This window comes from Bos javanicus, chromosome 8, assembly GCF_032452875.1.
Source record: "Bos javanicus breed banteng chromosome 8, ARS-OSU_banteng_1.0, whole genome shotgun sequence".
NCBI classification, from domain to species: domain Eukaryota; kingdom Metazoa; phylum Chordata; class Mammalia; order Artiodactyla; family Bovidae; genus Bos; species Bos javanicus.
The window spans coordinates 85,503,350-85,529,451 of NC_083875.1; the positions used below are offsets into that span (position 1 = coordinate 85,503,350).

Below are 26,102 nucleotides of genomic sequence, written 5' to 3' on the forward strand. Positions count from 1 at the left end.
GGCTAGGTGCCCAAAATTGATGCTTTTGAACTGTGGTGCTGGAGAAGACTCTCAAGAGTCCCTTGGACAGCAAGGAAATCAAACCAGTAAATCCTAAAGGAAATTAACCCTGAATATTCATTGAAAGGACTCATGCTGAAGCTGAAGCTCCAATATTTTGGTCACCTGATGTGAAGAGCCAACTCATTGGAAAAGACCCTGATGCTGGGAAAGACTGAGGGCAGGAGGAGAAGGGGGTGGCAGAGGATGAGATGGTTGGATGGCATCACTGACTCAATGGACATGAGTTTGGGCAGACTCCAGAAGATAGTGAAGGACAGGGAAGCCTGTGTGCTGTAGTTCATGGGGTCATAAAGAGTCAGACGTGACTTAGCCACTGCACAGCAAGTTATTTTTTTATTAATTAAATGTGTGTTTATTTTTCTTGACAAATTGTGATTTGTGGGTGGGTTGTTTTTCACCTGGTGTCACTTGGATTTTGAGGTAAGAAAAGCACTCTTCCTTTGCCAAGTGGCATTTGCGTTGTGGTAACTCTAGAGCTGGTCTTGTTCTGTTTGTAAATGAAACCTAATGAGATCGTGTGGCCGTGGGGGTTTCAGTAGTGTCTATCATGTGTTCTCTCAGGGTGTGTTTTCTGTGTCTAATGCAGTCTGAGTCCTGATGCCACCCTCGGGTCTTGTAGTATCCGTGCTTTCCCTCATAGGCTATCTTGTCAGGCACCCCACTAAACCCTGAGGAGTCTCCTCATTTTTATCACATCAGTAAACCATGATATATTGAAGTGTATTTAGCACAAGGGCCACACTAATCCCCTGTCACTGCACGCTCAGGCCATTGGCCTGCCGGCCTTGCTCATGCTAGCCCCTCCTCTCCTCAGATCTGCCAGGAGACCGAATGTTGTGGACCTGAGGTTTTCTGGACCTTGGACTGCGTTGATTGCTTTATGTCATGTCTTTAAGCTGATAGGGGACCCAATCCTGCCTAACGCTGTGTTTGAGGCTAGTTCTCTACATGTTTTCCATTCTGTGCTTCAATTTTTTTAAGTTAGAATGAGGATAATGAAGAACAAACACCAGGTTTATAAAGTCATCTAAGGAAGCACAAAATCCCAAGTTACTGACTCTGCACTGCCTGTGTAATGCATGTGTAACTTGATCATGGTTTCCTTAACAATGAAAAAAAAAACAATAACAGGAATATATATAGCAACTACCACATTTCACTTTTTATACTTAAAAGTGTGCTAGTGGCTTAAAACTTAATTTTAGTTTAAATTGAAGAATTCTGTTGCCTCACATACGGTAGGGGAAGTGCTGTGTCCTTTTATTCCTTTTGAACCTAGAGTACTACAGGGCTTCCAGCTTTGTCAGCAATGAGCAGAGAATGAGAACATGTTAGGTTACAGACAGAGACAAACCAGGCATTCAAGGAAATGAACCTAAACAGAAACAGTCAGATAGTAATTGAAAATTCTTGAAAGTTAGAAATCTAGCTCTAGTGTATGAAATTGATCATCATAAGATTAAATATTTTTTAATATTAAGCATGAATTTCTAAAGGTTTCCGGGAAGCGGGGCCAGTGACGTGCTTGCACCTGGAGGTGTAAGTCAGATGGCAATGTGTGTTAGCTGTGCTGTGTCTTGGGGAATGTCCTGCTCACAGTTGTTTATTGTTTTCTTTCCGTATTGATGAAACAGCCAGACCAAATCCGTTTGGAATGCCTGGGATAGTGCCACCGTATGTCCCCCCCCAGATGCTCAACATTCCACAGACCTCTCTGCAAGCAAAGCCTGTGGTAAGGCCTTTCCTGTCCATCCGCAGCTGGTCTGCTCAGCCTTGGCGTGGGGGACAGCTGCCTTGAAAGCTACATATGAATCAAATCTTATTGAATGCTAAGATAATTTCTTAACACTCATAATATGTGAAGCAGGTGCCAGAGTTTGTTGAATTAAAATTTAGCCAAGACCGGGTTATGCTAATGTGTTCTGGGCCATGCAGTATGTGTGCACACGTGATTTGTATGCTCTGTTTAAGGCCCCCCAGGTGCCCAGCCCAGGTGCTCCGGGCCAGGGTCCACACCCGTACAACCTCGCTGAGCCGGCTCTCACCTTGGAAACCAGCGGAAAGAATCTGACTGAGCAGAACTACAGTAACATTCCTCATGAAGGAAAACATACCCCACTGTATGAACGGTCCTCCCCAATCAACCCAGCTCCAAGCGGCAGTCCCAATCACGTGGACTCAGCATACTTTCCTGGTTCTTCTACGTCATCATCTTCAGACAATGATGAAGGCAGTGGAGGAGCTGCAAAGTGAGTGGTGTATGGAGTAGCTGGTGCTTCCTGAAAGTGTAGCAGCTGCCTTAGGCTACTTAAGTAGCTTGTAGTCCCCAGAGAAGCTGCCTTCTGGCTGGTTGGCTGGCCGGCCCATGGCACTGATGGTTGTGTTCAAAGATGCTGTTTGTTGTAGGTAGGTGACAGTTACTCTTTGCTTGACTGGGATTCCTCAGACCAAGAGAAAAGATTAGACATTTCCTATGGCCTTCCAAGGTTGAAAGTGTGTACTATGCCAGCCCAAATTCTTGGGTTCCCCTCTTTTTTGGGTGTAATTTTAGGGAAATTAGTTTGTGTGACCACCAAATATGGTAAAGTTATCTGATCAAGTTCTACCTGACTCTATTTGGGCTGTGATTTCCCTACTCCCACCCTCAGAAAGCATTTTAAATTAGACTTCTATGGTTTTCAGTCTCTTGGCTGCTGGGTTGAAGGGGAATTAGAATTTCCTTTTGTTCTGAATTCAATAACTTGAATCCCAACTCCCCAGATCATAGGACTATTCTGACATAACACTGTTCACCTAACCAAAATCGTAGAAAGCTGCCAGACCCAGGCTGAAATTCTCCCTGTAGAGAGGAATATTTTAAGTAATGTGTGTCCCTGAATAAATGAATTTTCAAATATTTGTTAGAATCTGATGGAGAAAGTCTTGAAATCCATAGTCCTCCTCCTCCCCTTACATAACCTTATGTTTCTAAGAAACCTGGTTCAAAAAGAGAAAGAAGAAAGGAAAGGAACAGTCTTTCTCTCTGCATCTGCATCTCTTTTCCTCGGTTTGAACTCTGATTCACAGTAGATGCCCAAGGCTAGTTATTGCTATGTCAGTTTCTGCTGAAAAAAAATTGAGACACAATTTCCAGTCTTCCTGCAAGTTCTTATGGGTGTGCCACCTGAAGCCAGAGATTTTTCCTCTTTTGCACTCTTTCTCTCCATCTGTAAAATGGGCACTAAGTCTGCTGACCTCTCCAGCAGGGAGGTCACTAAGTCACCACTTAGTCACCACTAAGTCCCCAAATGGGCAGTTCCTGAGGAGTTTGCTGCCATCCAGGGATGTATGCTGTTGTGAAACAGAGAAGCATAAAGTGCCCAAATGTTTACTTGCTGTATGTGCAGTCCTAAAATTATAAAAATAAAGCAAAACGTTGTAATTTATTATTCAAACTTTTAAATTAACCTTCTAGGAAGGTAACATTGAAGACCTACCGAATAAGAATTGCTATGTTGGGGCTTAGAAATCTGCATGTGTAAACGAGACCATGTGACTCTTTAGCGCAGGACGTTTGAGAACAGCTGATATATGCCTCAGGAGCCCTTTCGCTCTCTAAGGAACTATAAGTTTTCTTTTAAAAATTGACTCACGTCATCAAGACCAAAGTATCTATAGTATACAATGGTAAAGAATCTGCCTGCTTGAAGGAGATGCAGGTTTGATCCCTGGGTTGGGAAAATCCCCTGGAGAAGAAATGGCAGCCCACTCCCAGATTCTTCCCTGGAAAGTCCCATGGACAGAGTAGCATGGTAGGCTGCAATCCATGGGATTGCAAAAGAGTCAGACACAACTGAGTGACTAAGCAACAAGAGCAAATTCTTTCTAGACTCTGAAATACAGGTAGAAATAAAACACAGAGCCACTCTTTGTGGCTCAGAGTCCCGTGCAGATGACAAGCACGGTGAGCAAGGATAGGCCCTGGTCTGGGGAGGTCCAGTGTTGATCCTGTTCCTATGGTTGGGGTTGCAGAGGTAATGTGAGTTACCTACTTAATTTGGCAAACTGCCCTGTTAGGAAATGAGTTGAACTTGAGTGAATAAGATTGAGAGTGACTCCCTTTTTTTTGTGCATACTCAGCTCTGGCCTGTTCCCAAAGGTTCTGATCAGTTGCCTTTCCTGGAGCTTTTTCTCAGTCTTAGCTGTCTCTCTTACCTCTAAGCTCTGTAGCACTTAACTGTCTGTTTCCCCAACTGAGGGCATTCTTATTGCGTTTTTCTGGAAGTGCCTCTGTAAGGTCTCCATATGTGGGAGTAGCGTGGGCGTCTCACCCTCTCATGGTGTGAATTGCGGTAGAAAAGGCAGAGCACGTCCACAATCTGGAATTGAAAGCTTGCTGAGATTGGATCAAGTTATGTGGTTTCGGAATGTTTTCATTTCTTTGAATCTGTTTTTCCATTTATTATAACAAATAAGAAGTAGACGTGGCTGAGACAGTGAAGAATCTGCCTGCAGTGTGGAAGACTCAGGTTCAGTCCCTGCGTTGGGAAGATCCCCTGGAGAAGGGAATGGCAACCCACTCCAGTATTCTTGTCTGGAGAATTCCATGGACAGAGGAGCCTAGTGGGCTACAGTCCATGGGGTCACAAAGAATCAGACATGCCTGAGTGAACAACACACAATAGGTAGACATGTTAAAACTGAGAGGAAGGACAGAAGGAAAAGGGGATAGGAACTTGTACCAGAGGTTCAGGGTCATAAGCCAGGCAGAGTAGGACCTGGGATCAACCCTGATTATGGGCACCCCTTTCTTGCTAAGAAGGACAGTTGTTCATTATTTCAGGGTGAGGATTCTGGTTGAATAAGTTGTGTGTGCACTTTTAAGGCCATGCAGAGGACAGAGGATTCCTTTCCTAGTTTAGAAGCTAAGTAGGGGCAGTAAGTCAGTTAAGATTTGGTTTACCTTTGGTTTGGACTTAGGGTGGAATTCCTGGGTCTACATGGTGCTCTTAGGATGGTCTTGAGGGAAAGAAATCATCAGTTCATTTAGCCAAGCAACACTTGAGCACTTGCTGTCTATCAGTGAGCATGGTGGTAGGCAGCACCCAAGTGATGAGCATGTGAAGCAAGCACCAGATGAGTGGGCCTGGATGAGCGTGCTTCCAGTGAGGCAGGATTTGAGCCATGACAGTGGGGAGAAAGCTGGACGAGAATGCAGGGTGGAGGAAGGGGAAGCCAGTGTGGTTGCGATGTCAAGTGAGATGAAGGCTGGTTGGTGTGGAGTCTTGAGTTCTAAGTGTGACAGAAAGCATCCAGTATTTGCTTGGAATGATCCTGGGGCTGTAAAGATCCCAGAGTTTCAGACATGTGTCTGGGTCAGCAGGCCATTTGGCTGGGAGATTACTGTACAGTTTAAGTGAAGTGCCACTGTTTGTACCAGCTTCTGCAGATTGACTGTAGAAGCATTTGTAACTGCCCTTCCGAAAGACACTGAGTTGTACAGCAGAGAGGAGGGAGGCCTGAACTGCCCCTGGCTGGGTGTGCCCTTTCCTGTTTGATTCCCTCAGGCATTTCCACCATATTCCCCATGGTACTGGGAAATAATCTTGAACGTGGAAGATTACACAATAAGTGACCTCATTTCCCCAATGGAAAAGCAATGGCTTTTTTTTTTAAAAGATGGTGTGGACAGGTAATGGGGACTGTTATATAAGAGTATGCCTCCCCAAAATACCCCACCCCAGAATTAGCCCCCAAAGAAGCCTCTCCTCCCCCCCCCCCCCGCCAAAACACCCAGCTTCCTACAAATTAAAAAGAATATAAACATGGGATTCACAGAGGAAACAGATAGTCAGTAACATAAAAGTATGTTGTTTACTTTGATTTAAAGAAAAGAAAAAGGAAGGTAACTTAAAACCTAATGAGGTACCTTTTTTTAACCCATGAAATTGGCAAATTTTTTTTTTCCTTTAATATTTATCTTTGTGTACTTATTTGTTTTCCTGTGCCAAGTCTTAGTTGTAACAGGCAGGATCTTTGATCTTTAGCTGCAGCATGCAGACTCCTTGTTGTGGTACGCGATCCCCTGACCAGGGATCGAACCAGGGCCCCCTGCACTGGGAGCATGGAGTCTTAGCTACTGGACCAGCAGGAAAGTCCCACACTGGTTTTTGAAGATAAAGCTCAGAGGGGGACATTGGTGGAGTTGGTGTGGCATGAGATTTGGGCTTTCCTGGCATGTCCTTGGTCTTTGTGTAACCTATAAAAGGTTGCTGTCAGTGCCCGAGGGACTGCTGACCATTGCAGAGGCCCAGAGCTGTCAGGACCCAGTCCCCCAGCCTCCTGTGGTTCGTCTTGCCAGGTACCAGTTGCCACTTGTGGTAGTGTGGCCTGAAGCTCCATGGGCCCAGTGCTCCCAGTGTGACTAGGAGGTCTTTGGGTTGTACATGGTTTAAATTAGTTGATGAGTGACCAGAGTAAGTTTTAGCTATCACTATTATTTAAAAAATAACCATGGAGGCAATAAAATACCAAAACGTTTACTTCATTCTTAATGTAAATACCTAAAGAATTTCATTTAGCACCCTTCATCTAGTGTCCCAGGAAACATGCTTCTTCTAATGCATCTTTTTTCCTTTGAGTGGTATTGGTGTTCTACATTTCTAATATCTGCTGAGAAAAACTATTCTGAATTACTTTTGTGCTTGGCTGAAAATACTTATTATCTTTGCCATCAAAGGTGGAGGGTCTGTCTAAGTTCTAGCCACTCACTGACCCACGCAGGCCTTTTATGCGGAGCTGGGATTGAAGTCCTGTCAGGCTTCCTTTCCAGGGAAACTGTTTGCAAAGACAGTTACATTTTACCCTGGCCCTAGGGTACCCAGTCCCAGATAGGCTAAATAAGCTTCAGTTTCCCTTTCAGATTGTTACACTGTTGTGTCAGACAAATGGCTACTTTACATTTATATTTTGAGGGTTTTTTTTTTTAGTACCAGGTTACACTTATAAAGCCTGGTGGGCTGCCGTCTATGGGGTCACACAGAGTTGGACACGACTGAAGCGACTTAGCAGCAGCAGCAGCAGCAACACTTATAATATCTTTTGAGAAAAGCTATTCTGAATTATATTTATGTTTGGTTAGAATTAATTATTATCTTTGCCATCCTAGGTGGAGGGTCTGTGTAAGTTCTAGCCACTTACTGACCCATGTAGGCATTTTATGTCGAGCTCATCTGACTCGGGTGTTTCTGAACATTCACTTGGGTGGGAAAAGCCATGAGAAGTCCTCTGACAAACCCATAAGAGGAGCGTCTGGGACAAGAGCTCCATCTTGACTGCTGCATAAGAATGAGACAAGTACTTCTGAAAGAATCTGAATGTGTGTGACCCTAGCTTAATTTGGGGCATAGGGAGATGTACCTAGAAAGGATATTTATGTATGTGATACTCTTGTGGCTTCCCTTATCAGGGAGCTCAAGTCTTCACTCTCTGTAATAGGAACACCTGGCAATCAGAACTCTTGGGGGTCTGTTGAATGAGAGCAGGCTGTCGGTCAAATCTCCCTTCCGTTCTTGGGTTAGGGAGCAGATGAAAATGAAAATGTATGTGCATTTGTTGAAACTTTCACATGGTTTAACCATATCTATGACCTTATCCACATACACTAGATAGTGCTACTGAGGATTTGATCTTGCTCATGTTTTACTTCTTCCCTTTTGTTTTTCTTAAATTAATTAATTAATTAATTTTTGGCTGTACTAGCTCTTTGTCATGTGGGTAGTTGAGGCAGGTGGGGGCTACTCTCTAGTTGCAATGTGTGGGCTTCTCGTTGCAGGGATTTTCTTGTTGCAGAGCAGGGATCTAGAGCACTCAGGCCTCAGTAGTTGCGGCTCAAGGACTCCAGAGCGCAGGCTCAGTAGTTGTGGCACATGGGCTCAGTTGCTCCACCACATGTGGAATCTTAGTTTCCAGACCAAGGATCAAACCTGTGTCCCCTGCGTTGACAGGCAGATGCTTAACCCCTGGGAAGTCCCCCCTTTTGGTTTTATTTGCCTTTTCTTCCTTTTTTGTTGACAAATAAGTCAGCTTGTGGTCAATGCTATCTTCCTTTTCTGTTCCACAAGAGCAAACCACACCCAGGACAGCTGTGCGTGAGTGAGAAGTCACTGTGATGGGTCAGACACTTGGTATAAATATGGACACCAGTCTACTTCCATCCTAGCATCACCAACCTGCTAACTAAAAAAAATGTGTTTGAGAGAATTTAGTGGTTAGGACAGTTGGCTGCTTTCAACCAGCTTTAGTGCAGAAAAAGTCCCACGTGTCCTGGAGTGAAGTGAGGCTTTGCATCACCTGTTGAGAATCCACAGATTCTCATCCTGGCGAGTTCTGTGTGGTGTTGGCCTTCCTCCTTGCCACCTGTCTGGGTATGAAGGTAGTTCTTTTCTGTTGATTGCCTGCTGCATCATAAATGCATTTCATGGCTTTCTGGTAATAGCATGGGGTAGTGTCTGGAATGGTGGGTCTAGGTTTGAATCCAGTCATTGTTGCTGTGGCTGTGAATGGATCCCTGAACCTGAAGTTTACCCACAGAGAGTTGTGCGTTTGGCTGAGCAGGAAAATTCAAATCCAGAACACATGCAGGCTTCCTGCCCTGCCCCGTCCACTTCCCTGTGGCCTGCCTGGGTCTGAGCAGGTTTTCTCAGGGCAAAGCTGATGAAACTTATGACACCATTAGCAGTTCCAAGTGTGATTATAAGGTGGGAGCCATTGTGCAAAATGGAACCTAACTGAATATACAAATATCCAGAAATTCCTAATCCATCTTGTTGTTCAAAGCACAGCATTTGTTGCATCAAATATTTTGTTTTCTTAAGTTATAAAGTAATATAATTATCCTATTGAAGTATTCTGAACTGTATAAAATTAGCCACTGTCAAGAATGTTTTTCAGGCAGAATTTTAGATTTTATAGTACAGTATTAAAAGATCTTGCAAACATTTAGGTTATGATAACTTTTTAGTTTGGTAACTTTTTAGTTTAGTTTATAAAACAAAACTAAGATTTATAAATAAAAATTGTACGTGATCTTAAGTGGGACAAGCTTCCATGTTCGTCACATGGCATGATCTCCCCACTACAGTGTATCCATATAAAATTTTACGCCTTTTTTGCCATATCCATTTAGGCTACAGTTACGTGATTTAGTCATTCAGCTATTGCACACCTGTTCTGTAGTGACTGTATGGTTTTATTATCTTTGTAGAGTTCATGACTGAGTGATACAGACAGACATTAGTGCTGAATGTGATACATACCATGAAACACAGAAACGAGAATAGCAAGCACAGGGTGGTTAGGAAAGGCTGCACCCAGTCGCAGCCAACTTGTACAAGACAAGGCATCACATGTGGCAGTTGTTCAGTCACCCAGTCGTGTCCAACTCTTGGCGACCCCTGTAGCACACTAGGCCTCCTTGTCCCCCACCATCTTCTGGAGATTGCCCCAGTTCATGTCCATTGCATCAATGATGCCATCCAGCCATCTCATCCTCTGGTGCCCTCTTCTCCTTCTGCCCTCAGTCTTTCCCAGCATCAGGGACTTTTCCAATTAGTTACCTCTTCGCATCAGGGCATCACTTATAAAAGCTTAAATCTGTCATAGAGAGGGAGGGGTGTTAGTCCAGCAGGACATGGAAGATAATTGCAGTCCATGCACCTGACCGAGAACCTGTATCCAAAACAGATGATGGCTTCCTGTAAGTCCTTGAGAGCATTCTGCACATTGTCCGCTTACTGAATGCTTGAACAGGCACACACACATGGGAAGGTGCTCATCTTCATTATTGTCAGAGAAGTGCAGGGTAGACTGTGCTGAGATTCACTGCATTTCCTCCCAAAAGGCCAACCGAAGAACAACAGAAAACACTAAATGCTTCTGGGGAGGGGATCTCCTGTAGGATTGGACTGTAGGCCCAGCTGTGGTGTGCCTCCACAGCACTGAGTGCACGTGGCCCTGAGACAGAACCAGCACTGCAATCATATTGTTGAGCCAAAACTCCTGGACATAAAAAGTGTACAAATGCATGATTCTGTGTATATGGTGTGTAAAAGCAGTCTTTGCTGTTAGAAGTCAGAATAACTGTTACCCTTGAGGAAGTCTGAGGAGCAGGTCAAGAAGGGGATTCTGGGATGTCAGTCCTGTGTTGCTTATGTGGTGTGTTTGTAGACATTCATTAAGCTGTTCATGTGTGCATTTTGTAGATAGGATATCCTTAAATATATAAAATTGTAGGTAATAAATGTTATATTTCTGTATAAAACATGTGTCAAGTAATATATTCTAAAATTTCACACAATAAATGTTATTGACTTTTTAAACAACTTTATTTATACCACCTTCTAAATAAACCACTTCAGAGCTACTTACCTTTCCTCCCCTTTGCTTGAAATACTCACTTTGGACATGTATATGACAAGATTATATACCTTCTAATTCCCTATTTCACAGGTCTTGGCACAGTTATCACATAACATGTCCTGACCAGTAGATACTCAATGAATAATGGATTGACTAATCAGTTTGTCCAGCTTCTTATCTGCTCACTCATGTAGTAGCTGCTCTTCTCTTGGATTTCAAATAGGATGGATCACTATGCTCTTAGAATACTTGTATTTGTTTTTATGCCTTCTCATCACTAGAGTTTCCTCTGGTTTTGCAAAGTTGTAGCCTGAGATTGTACACGTGAGTAGTGAACTTGGGCAGAGCAATGGTTTCTCTGAGTCTTCACTGAAGACTAGGAACCTGGATGCTGGATAACCTTGTTTGATGTGGAGGTACTGGGGTGACTCACATCAAGGAATGAGACTCCAGAATATCACAACATTGGACATGATTCTTGGTTTAAGATGGGTCAGTCTCACTCCCCTCTTTTTGCAATGGCTTTTTTTTTTTAAAAAAAACTAAAATGAAGTTGATTGGAAGATGGAATTACCAGGTTTTAAAATTTCTGTCTCATGAGTCAGATAAGGCAAGCCAAATAAAAGCTCTCTGTGTTGGCATGTCTTGTGGCCAGCACTGGTTTTAGAAGATAATTTTGGCTTGGAGCACTGCAGGGAGAGGGGCAGGCGAAGGCGGATGTGTGTAGTGGCTCAGGTGATCCCCATGATTGTCAGTAGCTCGTCCCTACTTGAGCCCCTCTAGATTCCCCACTCCCTCCAGGATACTCTTTTCACAAAGTTTGCCCGGGTACCAAAGTAAATTTGCTTTTACATTGTGGCCCCAAATATACAAATGGAAAAAGAGTTTTTGAAATAACTTGATTCATATCACATTTGCTGCATCCAGTCTATTCTGTTTCTCTGTCCCCTCCAGCAGGTGGAACCTTAGTTCCCTGACCAGGGATCAAACCCATGCCCCCTGCAGTGAAAGTGAGGAGTCTTAGTTGCTGGTCCACCAGGAAAGTCCCCGTTTTCTTTAAAAAAAAAAAAAAAAATAATGCTTGTTAAATCCCCTACATTGTTTTCTCAGGCTTCTAATTGGTCACAACCCACAGTTTTTAAGAATACTGATTGAAAAATACTTCATTCTGGTATTTTAAGATACATTGTAATCTTCTGCATCTTTTTCTCCCACTTTTACTTTACCAAAGAACATCATTCCCCAAGTAAGATTCAGGTAACTTCTTGTTCTCTGCACTCACAAATCCATTGCCTCTCCTTAGGCCTGCAAGGCGCACACCTCTGAGTGAGTTATCGCTAGCCTTAGCTCCCATGCTCCCTACCATGAATAGGAATGCCCCCCATGAATTGTCACTGGCATATAATACTTTACATTTATTTATAAATTATGAGTAACACTTGACCCGGATAACATTTAATCTTCTACTGCCTGATCATTGTCAATTGAATGTGATGTCTTATTTCTCCAAGATGACTGAGCTCCCCAAAGGCAAGCCTTGCATTTGTTTCCTGTATACCCGCAGCACTAGCACATCCTAGACCATCTTTAAGCCGAGCCGTGAGGCATAGGTTAGGTGCTTGATTTCTCTTCGCCAGTGGGTAGTTACCGTTGAAGTAGGTGGAAAGTGTTCTTGTGATAGGATTTTCTCTGGACATAGGTTGTTTCACAAAGTGGGATCAGTAAAGCATAAGGTATCCTTGGTTTGTAGGCTCAGGGCAGGCCCTTCTTATCATCATGAGTACATGTGGGAAGTGGTCAACACTAATTGGTATTTTTGTTTATTTTATGTTCAGCCATATCAGTGGGAACAAGATTGGCTGGGAGAAGACAGGAAGCCATTCAGAACCTCAAGCACGGGGAGACCCAGGAGACCAAACAAAGGTAATAAGTCTGTGCCTTTTATTCTTTCAAATTCTCATTGTCTCAGCATGTAGTGCCAGGGATTGATTTAAAGTGAAATTCTCTCTCTCTTTTTTTACGCATGTTATTTATGAGCAGTACATTGGCAAGGGTGAGCGGGGAAGGGCTGGGCTACCCCCCGTTTGCTCTCTCTCCCAGAGCAGGGTGGTGACCTAATAGAGATCCTCTTCTCTCTGCTCACTACATAGCCTTTCAGAGCCCTCATTTCTTGTAGGGTTTTGTGGTGATTAGGTGAGAAAAGTTTTGTTGATGTACACATTAAAAATGAAAAAATAAAAATAAACTAAATTTTATTCCACCCCCCCTTTTTTCTATTTCTACTTGTTAATGTTCATCTCTAGATGAATATTTTAAACTTACAAAGCCACATCTGTCTCCACCTTTGGTCACCTAGGATGAGCTGGTCTCTGGCTGGAAGAGGGCTTGTTTTTATACAGGATAATGGAATGTTAGAAATATGTTTAAAACTCTGAAATATTCTCACTGTTGAATGATTATCCTGAAAATAAATAACAGAGATGTTTTCTGGATTCATACTCCAAAGCGTTTTCAGTTGTTTATGTCTACATGCTATGGAACAGAAAGCGTAGAAAACTTTCGTTGAGTTATCCATGGATTATTCTTCTTAAGGCTAATTTTGGCACTTTGTATTTTAAAGGATGAAATTAAGCACTCAATGCATACCACTAAAAGAATACATTTTGTTTCAGAACAGAAAAATCAATATTTTTTGTTGTTATTGTTGTTCATTCTCTTGTGTCTGACTTCTTGTAACCACATGAACTGCAGCACGCCAGGCTTCCCTATCCTTTACTATCTTCTGGAGTTTGCTCAAACTCATGTCCATTGAGTTTAGTGATGCCATCCAACCATCTCATCTGCTGTCATCCCCTTCTCCTGCCCTCAGTCTTTCCCAGCATCAAGTCTTTTCCAAAGTATTGGAGCTTCAACTTCAGCATCAGTCCTTCCAGTGAATATTCAGGGTTGATTTACTTTAAGATTGACTGTTCAAGGGACTTTCAAGAGTCTTCTCCAGCACCATAGCTTGAGAGCATCAACTCTTGGGCATCCAGCCTTTTTTATGGTCCAACTCTCACATCCATACATGACTACTGGAAAAACCATGGCTTTGACTAGATGGACCTTTGTTGGTATAGTAATGTCTTTGCTTTTTAATACACTGTCTAAGTTTGTCATAATTTTCTTTCCAGGGAGCAAGTGTCTTTTAATTTCATGGCTGCAGTGGTTTGGAGAGCCCAAGAAAATAAAATCTGCCACTGTTTCCATTTTTTTCCCCATCTATTTGCTATGAAGTGGTGGGACCAGATGACATGGTCTTAGTTTTTTGAATGCTAAATTTTAAGCCAGCTTTTTCACTCACCTCTTTCACCTTCATCAAGAGGTTCTTGAGTTCCTCTTCACTTTCTGCCATTAAAGTGGTATCATCTGCATATCTGAGGTTGTTTTATTTCTCCTGGCAGCCTTGATTCTAGCTTGTGAGTCATCCAGCCCGGCATTTCCCATGAGATACTGTGCATAGAAGTTAAATATGCAGGGCATAATACACAGCCTTAATGTACTCCTTTCCCAATTTTGAACCAATCTGTTGTTCCATGTCCAGTTCTGTTACTTCTTGTCCCTCATATAGGCTTCTCAGAGACAGATAAAGTGGTATGGGATTCCTATCTCTTTAAGAATTTCCAACTGTTTGTTGAGATCCACACAGTCAAAGCTTTAGCATAGTCAGTGAAGCAGAAGTAGATGTTTTTTTGAAATTCCTTGCTTTTTCTGTGATCCAGCAGATGTTGGCAATTTGATCTCTGGTTTCTCTGCCTTTTCTAAATCCAACTTGTACATCTGGAAGTTCTCAGTTCACGTACTGCTGAAGCCTAGCTTTAAGATTTTTGAGCATAGTCTTGTTAACATGTGAAATGAGTGCAGTTGTACAGTAGTTAGAACATTCTTTGGCATTGCCTTTCTTTGTATATTTTTTAAGGTGCCGCAGAAGCAGTGAGCAATTATTATTTCTAGGATTTGTTGTGAGGAAAAAAGTTTGCTGCAAAAATAATACTTGCTCTTGGTAAACAATGGTGGCTCAGAGGGTAAAGCATGTGCCTCCAATGCGGGAGACCTGGGTTTGATCCCTGGGTCAGGAAGATCCCCTGGAGAAGAAATGGCAACCCACTCCAGTACTCTTGCCTGGAAAATCCCATGGACGGAGAAGCCTGGTAGGCTACAGTCCATGGGGTCGCAAAGAGTTGGACACAACTGAGTGACTTCACTTTCACTTTTGGTTAACAATTAGGACTTTGCTAAAATTTGTAAAGAGAAACTGAGAATCTCCCTTCAGCACTGAGCTAGTCATTTGGCGTCCATTCATGTACATATATTCTGTATTTGGTGATTGGTTGTACAGAGTGGATGTTTTTCGCCTAATAATTTACCATGCACATATTTCTGTGTCAGTTTATGTAGATCTGACTCATCAGTTTTAATGGTTTTAGCTTGTTCTTTGGTTTTAATTTTTGGCAGGCAGTTCCCTGTGTATACTTAATTTGGGACTTTAAGTACCCTAAGAGAATACTTGAGGATTGGTTTATATTTCTTCTTTAAATAAGAACTGTGGTGGTGGTGAGGAGCAGACCTGACTGAGATCTAGTTTTAGTCCTAGTTCACTAGTTACTGGTCTTATTACCACAGACAAGAGACATCCCCTCTTGGAGAATTAGTTTTTTCATCTGTAGAGAGGATGCTACCCATTGAGTTGAGGAAGGGTCTCCCAGGAAAGCAGAATCACAAGAGTTGGTCACATGAAGGAGCCAGATGGAACTTGGGTTAGCAACTACAGAAGGCTGTTCATCTCATGGGGATCCCAAGGGAGGAGCCATGAGTGGGGTCACCCAGCGGAAGCTGTGGCAGTTCTCTGGGTTCCCATCCCTGACACAGGCACAGTGGGCGTCCATTCACACTTCCTCTGTTCAAGGAGGAGTGGGTCACAGCTCTTGTCCTCCTTGAAGTTGTTAATCACATCTCTCTGTGTTACAGTTGAACAGACAGGTTAAAGGAATGGGAATGTGACACAAACCCATTTTCTCCGCTTGCCCGTTGCTCTGCAGGCAGAAGGTTCGTCCACTGCCTCTTCTGGCAGCCAGCTTGCTGAAGGAAAGGGGAACCAGATTGGCAGTGTTCAGCCAATTCCGTGCCTCCTGTCCATGCCCACCAGGAACCACATGGACATCACCACCCCACCCCTGCCTCCTGTCGCGCCCGAGGTGCTGAGAGTGGCCGAGCACCGGCACAAGAAGGGGCTGATGTACCCCTACATCTTCCACGTGCTGACGAAGGTATGCCCTGGGGCTGTCGTGTGGCCTTCGTCTCACAGTGGTCACTCTTGTGGGGTGTGTCCTTGTTCCTTTTGGAACTGCTTTTTATCTTACAAGGTATTTGAAGTGAAGTTCATTTTCCCCTTTCTAAACTTGGAGAAAAAAGATGGATATTTATAATCACAATAAAATTAGAACTTGGGGAAAGTCTTATTTTTCTCGTCAGTTTCACACAAAATTATTTTTGAAGCTTCTAATTAATGGCACTTCATGTTATTCTCTGGTTTGTAATTTTATTTGTATTTCTGATTTCAAAACTTCCTACATGTTTTTGCTATAGTGTCAAGTTTAATTGTGATGTCACATACTATATCTGGTTTATCATCTGTCCTAGAAGCTCCCAACTTCTGAGTGGCTGATAGCACTTCATACTTTGACTTATTCCCCTACCTCATTGAGTACTTACAGCAAACAATGGAATATGGGGCTTCGTCACTTTATTAGTATCTTCCTAAATGTATGCTTAAATAGATATACAGTGTGGCATTAATTGTTTCTGAATCTTGGTGTTTTGAATAGATGTGTGTTTATTTAAATTTCCTCAGTGACTTGTCATATTTATAATCATAGATGCACAATTTAACTTGGTGACCAGATTTCTGGTGTAACATTGGTTCGTTACTATGTGTATTTTATCATGTTTTCATCTGTATATGTACCACCATATATAATCAAGCTTTTTTCTTATTTTCTACAGTCCATGTATGGTTTATAGAATGGAGTCAGTAATTACAAGTGACTTCCATTCCACAGCACTCTCGAGCTGCACTTTTAACCGTTAATTGACTAATTTGACTGCTTAATTTTATATTTTATAAAATAAAGGACAGGAAAATGAGTGCTATCATTTGGGCCCTTTAATGTATTTTTGAATTGTAATTGCCTCCAAGTCTCATCTGTTATTTGATATGGGTATGCATGTGTGGTATCACTTCTCAGATTATGGTTATAAAGTAAAAATTTTATCTTTCAGGTCCAACATAGATTATAAGGGTAAGTGAGGGTTACTCTTGCGGGAAAAGGATTTTGCTAAGTTTAAAGGGACTCAAGCTTTGGGAAGGTTGTGCCCTTTCACTCTGGGGTTGTTTGGGATATGAGGTCCCTGGACTCCCTGCTGTTTGTGCCCTGCCATGCTTGTGGGTCTGACTTAGGGACTTTTGGTTAAATCAGTCTGAGTGATGCAAAACTGCCTGTCCTCCTCTTTAGTACTCCCTGATTTCAAGGGCAAAGACTGAGGAAATGACTGTGGTTGAGAAAAGTGAACTTGACTATCTTCAGATTTTAAGGTGTCACCTAAAATTTTTCAGTATATTTGGGAAAAGTTTAGACTGAAATGTGTGCTGTTTCCTGCGAGCTGAGTGGCTCTGGTGTTAAATTTTCCAGGCTGAGACATTTGCTGTGAATTCAAGCTTCAAGTGAGAATGTAGAGAATCATCAAAGCCTCATAATTTGGGAGAGTAAATACTCACTAGATGAGTGTTAACCACATGTGTACCTATTAGATTAATACGTATGAAGGTTCTGATAAGGGAAAAGATCAGTTCTAAATTAAATTCATGTGAAAGAAAGAATAAATGTTATGACATGATTAAAAGAGTACATATCAATAAATTTACTAAACATTGGGGTCATAAATATATTCTTATATTAAGAATATGCATAATTAAATTCCTTGTGAAGTCTCTTGAGATGTGCCTTGATAACATGGACCACAGAATGTTTGGACTGATCTCAGGTGCAGGCGGTCACAGAGTCATTTGTCTCCTGGAGCCACAAGGAAGCCCCTGCTGTGTTGGCGGAGAGGAGTGGGGGTGGGGAGGAACAGAACAGGGCTTCCTTCATTTCCAGCCCCTGGTGGCTGTCTCATTCAGTGGGACTCGTCTGTTGAGTTACTTGATGCACTGGGGCAGAGGCTTGATACATGCTGAACACTTTAAAAACGAATACCACTTAAAAGAGTTCTCTTAGGTAGGTTTTTTTGTATATGATAATTTTTTATGAAAGAGCTTGGTAAAGAAAATTTGTGACCATTTTATTTTTAGGGTGCTCTTTTCTTGGATTTCATATAGGTCATTGAAAATTACGAATTATATTACATATGACCATCTTGACTCATAAAATTTGCCAGTTCTCAGCATTTTCTATGCTATTTGTTGTCTGGTGTTACCGACCTAGATTTTTTGGAAGACTTTGGAAGCATTTACATGGTTTTTGTTCTTGTTGTTGTTGTTCCAGGTTAAAAATAAAACAATGTAGGTTTTATTTTGACTCTTTGAGCATATATTTTGACTAAACCTGCTAAATGAACTCTCCCTAAACATCTTGATATAGGCAACTTGTTAAGCAATTGATTTGGAATAGAATTGCAATTTCATTAACTGGAGATAATACAGTATATTTCTGTGAGTTTATTGTAAATTCAACATGAAAAATGTGCAATATTATTCTGCTTTCTTCCATGCAAAGGGTGAAATCAAAATTGCTGTTTCTATTGAAGATGAAGCCAGCAAAGACCTGCCTCCCGCCGCCCTGCTCTATAGGCCAGTTCGTCAGTATGTTTACGGAGTCCTGTTTAGCTTGGCAGAAAGCAGAAAGAAAACTGAGAGACTTGCTTTTAGAAAGAACAGACTTCCACCAGAATGTATGTACTGTAAAATCCATTGTTTGTTTTCCTCGGTACCTCGTAATCTCTTGTGCATTTTTAAAGCCTTAGAAGAATCGTGACTGAGTTCACCCTGAGAGTCCCCACATAAAGGAGATGGGCTCCATCGGGGCTCTTACGAAAGGAGGACAAGCCACAGGTTGTTTTCCTCAGTAACATCCCAGCAGTGGTGTTTATTCACTAAAATGATAAAACAACAGGTTTGCGCTTCATACTGAACATTGATCTGGAAACAGTCCTGACGGTCGCCATCCTCGTGGTTAACATGTCCTGGGCAGATTGACAGCAGTTTCTGCTGTGGTGTCCACGAGATGTGGTTCCCTCTTTGCAGAGATCAGTGTTCCTGGGGAGGTCCCACCAGCTGTCCACTGGGCTGCTTCTGTGCAGTTGCTGCACACATCCCTGAGGCCAAGAGGGGACTTGTAACGATTTCCCTTAGAGGCCTCCAGCTGATCGATTCTAGGGGTGGAGGGGGAAGTGGGAAGACAGAAACTGTTGTTTGAAATTTGGGCAAAAGTTGAGGTCAAAGTATTTCCATCTTCAGTGGGCCAATGTGATTCTGGAGGAGAAAATCATGCCTTTCTGTTCTAGGTGATTTTATCTACTAATGTAGGGAAGATAAAAGTCACTGTATATTTAGTAGGAAATACAAAAATGTTTCCCCAAATGTGCAGTCTAAAATAAGAGCATTATGAAGTGTGGAAATTGTAGATTACTAAGTCTTCCTCTAAACTGAGGATATTTGGTGACAGATCACCTGCTTGTATGGCAGGTCACTGCAGCCCTGGTGACGGGTGAAGCTGAGCTCAAGGACAAGTATGGGAGTAGATCTTACCTTTGGAACTCAAAACTAGAGAGGGTCTAGCAATTTTATCTAAACAGTTCTATAGATTCTTGTTTTCTGTTTCTATTACTGTGACAAAACTGTGATTCTGTAAGCCTTTAGAATGAAGCCATCTGTCACTTCCCTTACTTGAAGATAGTCATACCTAGTGTGGCTGCTGAGCTGTTTGTGTGACTGTAGCTGGAGAAGGTGATGCCGGCTCCACAGGGCCTTCTCTAGCTGATGTTTCTACCACCTTGATCAGGCCAGAGGCACCATGTGAAACACCGTGTGTGTCAGTGGACACTTTTCAAAGGCCCAGTACATTCCAGGAGTACAAATCCTCATCCTTTTCTCCCACTGTGTGATTTATTTGCTCAGAAAAGAAGACCTTTTTAACTTTGCACAGGATTGGCGAGCTTTCTGTGCTGGCCCACCCAGGCCACCCTGGCCCCACAGCTGTGACCTCCAGTTCACCACCAGCCCTGAGCACCTTAGTCCCTGTAGCCTCTTGGGTCTCTGTTGGTCCTGGAATGCTGAGTGCTACAGGGTCCCATGCGGCCCTACTTGCTGCTGTGTCCTTAGCCCCGTAACACCATATTGGCTTTCATGGTGAAAGGCTGTTCTTCATTTGCTTGTGTGTTCCAGAAACACAGTTATCTTTATGCAGAAAATCCTCAAGAGTTTTCAGTGCTCAAAACCTGAATACCCTCAGGTATGTCCTAGGGTGGGCTCCCCTTAGCAGTATCCATAGCTTCATAGAGCAGCCTGCATATGGCTGGTGTGCTGTGTTCATGTCGTCAGCAGTGGGCACTGTGCATCCCTCGCCTGTTTCAGGGAGTTCTCTGTGTCGCAGGTGAGCTGCAGGTGCTAGGTGCTCTTGGGAAGTAAGAGTCTTGGTCTCCTTTGCCCTGCTGCCAGTCTGTGCCTTTAAAACACTGTGAAACACACAGCTGACAGCACCCTGCATGCTCCACTCCCTCATCAGTTAATTGTACCCAGTTGATACAGGTGTCTTACTGGCCTGGGAGAGGCTGGCCTTTTAGACAATAGGGGAAACAGAAGCCAGGGGAGAGTATTGACTAAATAGACTAGCATCCTCTAAGCATAAGCAAGAGGGAGGCAAATTGTGGTAAAGAGCTGAATGTACAAACCACACCATAGGGCCCAATGCAGCCCTCACAGAGAAATGACTACGTCAGCCTGCCTATGGCAGGCCAGTTCTGGCTAGGGCTGGAGGGCATGGGGAATGGCATGCCCAAGGGAAGGAGAAGGGTGGTAAAGCCTGAGGGGACTCAAATGAGCTCTTCGAGACTCTGGATGGACGTGTCTTGACCTCATTTGGAGGCTGGGAGGCACAGGGAATAGAAAAGAAAGGAGGAAAGTGTTCCGCTGTGAGGTGGATGGGGGAAAGGTGGGTGAGTGGGAGAAAACCGCAACTTCAAAGAGAATTTGGCAGGCATGTCTTTTTCCTTTCCTCCTGCCTCTGCTCCCCTCCCCACTCTGCTGACTTCTTTTCAAGGATGGCACACAGTTGTTTGTCATTGCTCTGTTACTTTTGGCCGGTGGAAAACACTGACTCTTACAATGCCACTGGTTTAGGTTTCCATACCTGAAACATCTACTAAGTGACTATTTTATGGAGAGAATATTGTAGCTTCTTTATGATTTGGAAGAGATGGGAAAATAACAATGTCTGATAATGCCAAAGAGGCTAACCTGGAGCAGTTTCTCAGGAGTTCTTGGTTGATAAGATTTGACCTACATTTATTCATAGACCGTATGTAGATGAATTTTGAAGTCAGTGGCACTTGGCACATGAAAGTGCACGATGAGGTCCTCGGGACAGATTTGTTCTCCACGTGCCTGCTGCCTTTGCCTTCCACTTTGGTAGCCAGATCGGAGCTGTGTGGGTTCCAGGTAAACCCTCCTACTCATGTGGGTGATGGAGCTACTTCTGAATGTGAGGGTTTTGATCTAACATGGCTTCAAAATGCTGTGCATACAGATGCATGTTCTTGGTGTGGTCACTGTGACAGTCAAGAATTTTCCCAAGAGGGCTTTGTTGTCAGAACTAGTCAAAGGGCATATTGAAGCCTATAGGATTGTTCAAAAATACTTAGCTCTCATTAGATGTAGGACATGTATCCATTTGGAATTATTTCTCTTGATTCAGGCATATGATAAAATGTTCATAATCTACAATGAATATTCATATGACTTACCAAAGTTTCATTTTTAGAAATATGGCTAAAGTAGGATATCTACAATCGAATCCTTAAAAAAAATCACAGCCATTTAGAGAAAATGGACTTGTGGACACAGTGGGAAAAGGAGAGAGTGGGACAAATGGAGAAAGTAGCATCGACATATATGCTCTATCGTGTGTAAAATAGATAGGTGGTGAGAAGGTGCTGTGTAACGAAGGGAGCCCAGCCTGGCTCTCTGCAATGACCCAGCGGGGTGGGGTGAGGGGGGCGAGGAGGGCTCAGGTGGGAGGCGATATATGCACAATTATGACTGAATTGCGTTGTTGTATGGCAGAAACCCACACAACATTGTAAAGCAATTTTCCTCCTGTTGAAGAATAAATTATTAAAAAATTAAGTTTAGATGATACGAAACATTCAACTTATTGTCATTTGACAGTTCCAAAAGTAATTTAGAAGAAATACAAACTTAAGGGGAAAAAAAATTTCAGCCTTTGAAAATCATATTGAATTATATGCTGGCAGTTTATTTTTCTGTTCTTCCCTGTCCATTCCAAGGTTCTATTATTTTGCTTTTAGGAGAGTAATAAGAATACTTGTTTTATTGTGGGAGAATGCTACTGAAGTCACTATTGTGGAATTCACGGTCCTACCAGTGGCTCAAGCAGCAGACTGTTGACCCAGCACAAACAGTCTCACCCATATGGGCTAAATGGTGATGGTGGCAGTTTCTCTGGGGAGAGATGGGCCCAGGGAGCTAGCCATCTCTGCAGCTGCTGGAATAGGGGCTGGGCCTGGAGCCAGGCACCTGGTCTGAGCTGCCCCTGGCCTCCAGGCCTGTGTGCGTGAGATCCAGGTGGAGTGGCTGCTCCTCACAGGCACTTCTGCCCTGGAAGCAGCTCTGACCTTTAGTACCGTAGTGACTTTTCTTCTCCCGGGGGATGTTCCTCAGCCACCCAGGTACTCCCCAGTGATGAAGGGGAAGGACCAGAAGAACGGGATCTGGTTCTATAAAGACTACAGGATGATCAGTCACCTCAGCTATAGTTGAAGAGAAAAAAGCAGGCTTGGGAATTCCTTGGCAGTCCAGTGGTTAGGTCTCCACTGCAGGGGGCAAGGGTTTGACCCCTAGTCCGGGAATTAAGATCCCACAAGCAATATGGTGTTGTCCTCCCTGCCCCCAAATAACAAGTTTATATACTATGCTTATATTTACTATACTTATACTATATTTAGGGCTTCCCTGATCGCTCACCAGGTAAAGAATCTCCCTGCAAGAGACAGGGGATGCTGATTTGATCCCTGGATCAGGAAGATCCCTTGGAGAAGGAAATGGCAACCACTCCAGTATTCTTGCCTGAAACATCCCATGGACAGGGGAGCCTGGCGGGTACAGTCCAATGGATTGCAAAGAAACAAACATGACTGAGCTACTAATCACAAAATACTGCATTTGTATTTCCCTATATTTACTCTCTTCTTTCTAAACTGTCAAGAAAAGCCAAAAGGAACACATTGATTCCCCCACCACCACTGATCCAGTTTGCTTTAGAAATTTTGTTAGTGCCAAGTCATTGGGATTGCTGATTGAAAATAAATTTGTTCATTGTGAATCACATTATAAAACAATACTTTAACATGACAAATATTAATTAGTGTGCTGTTTTCATATGTGTGAAAATTGGTTGTCGTAAACATTTTTCTTACGATTCTGTGAAGACTGTTTGTATATTAATCTGAATTTTTTTATTCCTCAAAGCTTTTCAGGCGTAGCATTAGCAAACTGCTTTTCCCTCACAGAACTTTGAGTGGCTGAGCTCAAGAGACATCTGTGGGAAAAGCAGTGTTGTGTGGCAGGAGTTGTTTGATGGTACTCTTTTGGATTAATGTTTATGTCCTTGAACTTCGGAGTTTCTAGAACAGTAGGAGTGACGTAAGTGGTTTAGCAAGCGTCTGTAACACCATGTGACACTGTGTTCCACAAGCCCTGTGGCCTACTGAGCATGTATATGTTTGTGGACAGTAAGATACTCCCAGCCTCAGATATAAAAAGTTTAGGGAGAAAATTCATAGTCTTTTACTTTTCAGAATCATGGAGGATACTCACACATGTGTCAGCATGAGGAAATGAGGGGCTAGTTGGACCCCCAGCCTGCACACAGAGCTGCTTGGAAGTTAACCGGCAGTTTTCCCATAAGGAGGATAGACCAGCTGTCATTGCGCCCATTTCCCCATTTCTGATAAAACTCTGATGTGAAGGAGTTGAAGTTTTGTTTTTATTTATTGTGTGTGTATGTTTTCTGTAACTCCAGGAGAGCTCAGGGAGTAAAACAGTGGCTCCTCCCCAAATACACACTGCACAGACACAGACCAAAGGTCCAGTTGGCCATAGCCTTGGGAGTTGTTTGTATCCACCTTTTTCCTTACCTTCTAACCACACTGCGTGCGTGCCATAACTCTCACTGCTCATGGTGCTCTGGAGTGAGCTTAGAGACATAATTCATTGTATGGCACTGTAGGCAGCCACTACCAGTCAGTTGAAATAGGCTTACAAAATGAAACATGTTCATTATTCCTGGCCTGGGATGGATCCCCAAATCAGTATTATAACAGACTCCTGAGATGGCTGGTTGTCATATGTATAAATGTGAAAATAGAAGAAAATTAACGAGTGATGGAAAACATTGGGTTTTTACTAACAGCTTAAGTCTTCAGCAGTGTTTTATGTCTCGAAATTGTATTTTGAAGAGGTGCTTCCAGCAAAGAAACTGTGTTATAAATTTAGCCGTTGGTAATAACAGCAAACTGGTACCCTGGAGTTGCTTTTTGCCAGTGTGAAAATTCAGTTTAGTTTCAGGTAGGGAAGACAACCTGATGTTCAGATTTTTCAAAGTAGTCCACTTGAAATCATGAGTTTTTCCTGTCAGTAGAAAAGACAGGATAAATCTTTATTGATGGTGATACACAGAAGATTTATTCATGGACAGTAGCTAGATTAGCTGACCTCTGGGATTCTCTTATTCTTGTTTTAACAAGGAGGCACGAACATGTCTTTCTAAAATGGTGCCTTCACAGAGAAGGTTTTATACCCCAGTACTCTTGTCTGCACGCAGCGTGTTTCCATAATCCAGCTGTTCCATACCACTTGGATAATCCCTGTATAACTAGTTTTGTTTTTTTTTTTGCAAAAATGATAAGAGCCCAGATTACTTGCTATTAGCTGGCTGCTTTGCATCGGCTTATTCCTGTGAGCTTCAGGAGAGCTCAGGGAGTAAAACAGTGGGCAGCAGCAACTTGGGAAGAATCGCAGAGCCAGAGGGAGAGAAGGTACCCTGTGTGCATCAGCCACCCCGTTGGATGAACTTATAACACAGAGGCTGCTGTTGTGTGTCTACCTGAAAATGGGATGTCCCTTGGAATTCATTAATTTATAAAACACTGACCTTTAATTAATCTAATGTTACAAGCCTGTAAATATAAGTTGACCTCACATAGTTGTAAGCACATAACAGAGGTGCAGGGTGTCTTTGCATTTCAACTGGACTGTGCTACAGAGTGAGTTGTTGGCCCCCCTTGTTTCAATGCCTGGTTCTAGGGCTGGGCTGGGGCAAGGTCAGTGAGGGACCCAGGCCTCAGAATTTAGGAAGACCCTTATTTTCACACAGACACATGGTGGTTGACGTCTGAGCCCTGGATGCCTTTCCTGCCCCACCCACTACATAGTAGGTGCTCAATAAATATCTGTTGGGCGATTGGCCAAAGATTCCACAGCACTTAAGTGGTGGTGTACACAAAAGATCTCCAAGTATTCAGTTTAAAAACAGATACATGTGAAAAATAAAGCAAATCAGGGAATCTTTGCTTTCGGAACAAAGCTTTTTTGTTACTGCACATTTATTTTCTCTGAGAACATGTATTTCCCAAATTAGACTTGAACATTCTAGTCATGAATAGTGCAGATAGCAACAAAAATGCTTAGAATATAAGAGGAAGCTATTATATCTAATACTTCTTTGCAGCTCCAGTGTCGCCTGCCTGTACTGGGGAAGTCCTTTTACCAGGACGTGGGAGGGATGGTCAGGTGAGCGTGAGGTGGCAGTTCTCAGGCACAGGTGTGTGCTCATCTGCAGCCTTTGCAGGCTGAATAGGATCTGAGCACACAGCATCAGGCCAGGTAAATTCAGGCACACCCGGAGCCCCAACTAGTGTAAGCAGCTGTCTAAGGCAGCTTCAGGGAACACTCAGGAGAACTTGTGAAGGGACTGTTGGCATCTCTGACCTCCACTTAACTTTAGTGTAGGGTTTGAAGCATAAAGCATATACAGGTCTAAGCCTTTTGACCTTGAGAATGAAAATCCTCAACCAAAAATTTATTTCTAGAATGAAAACAATATAATAAAACAATTGCTAAAAATTATTAAAGAGAAGCAAGAGCAGAGATGACAAAGGGGAAGGATATAAATAGATGAAGATAGTTTTAATAAGAATGCTTCTGTTGAGAAAACTCAAAGGAGACCCTGGCATTATAAACTGAGTTTTTTAAGATACAGTAAGCTTAAGCTTTGTTTGCACACACACATGTGTGTGTGTGTCTATTTTGG

The 26,102-nt window shown here is 42.8% G+C and overlaps 1 protein-coding gene across 2 annotated transcripts in view; it reads left to right on the forward strand.

The window, feature by feature from the left end:
* The window catches only part of FAM120A (family with sequence similarity 120 member A), a 115,397-nt gene that overhangs the window by 61,086 nt on the left and 28,209 nt on the right, over positions 1 to 26,102 (forward strand). For both annotated transcript variants that reach the window (XM_061426235.1, XM_061426233.1), the window contains exons 6-10: positions 1,698 to 1,795; positions 2,035 to 2,312; positions 12,297 to 12,384; positions 15,540 to 15,767; positions 18,273 to 18,447. In XM_061426235.1, coding sequence (XP_061282219.1) covers positions 1,698 to 1,795; positions 2,035 to 2,312; positions 12,297 to 12,384; positions 15,540 to 15,767; positions 18,273 to 18,447 — 867 coding nt within the window. The remainder of the gene's footprint in view (positions 1 to 1,697; positions 1,796 to 2,034; positions 2,313 to 12,296; positions 12,385 to 15,539; positions 15,768 to 18,272; positions 18,448 to 26,102) is intronic.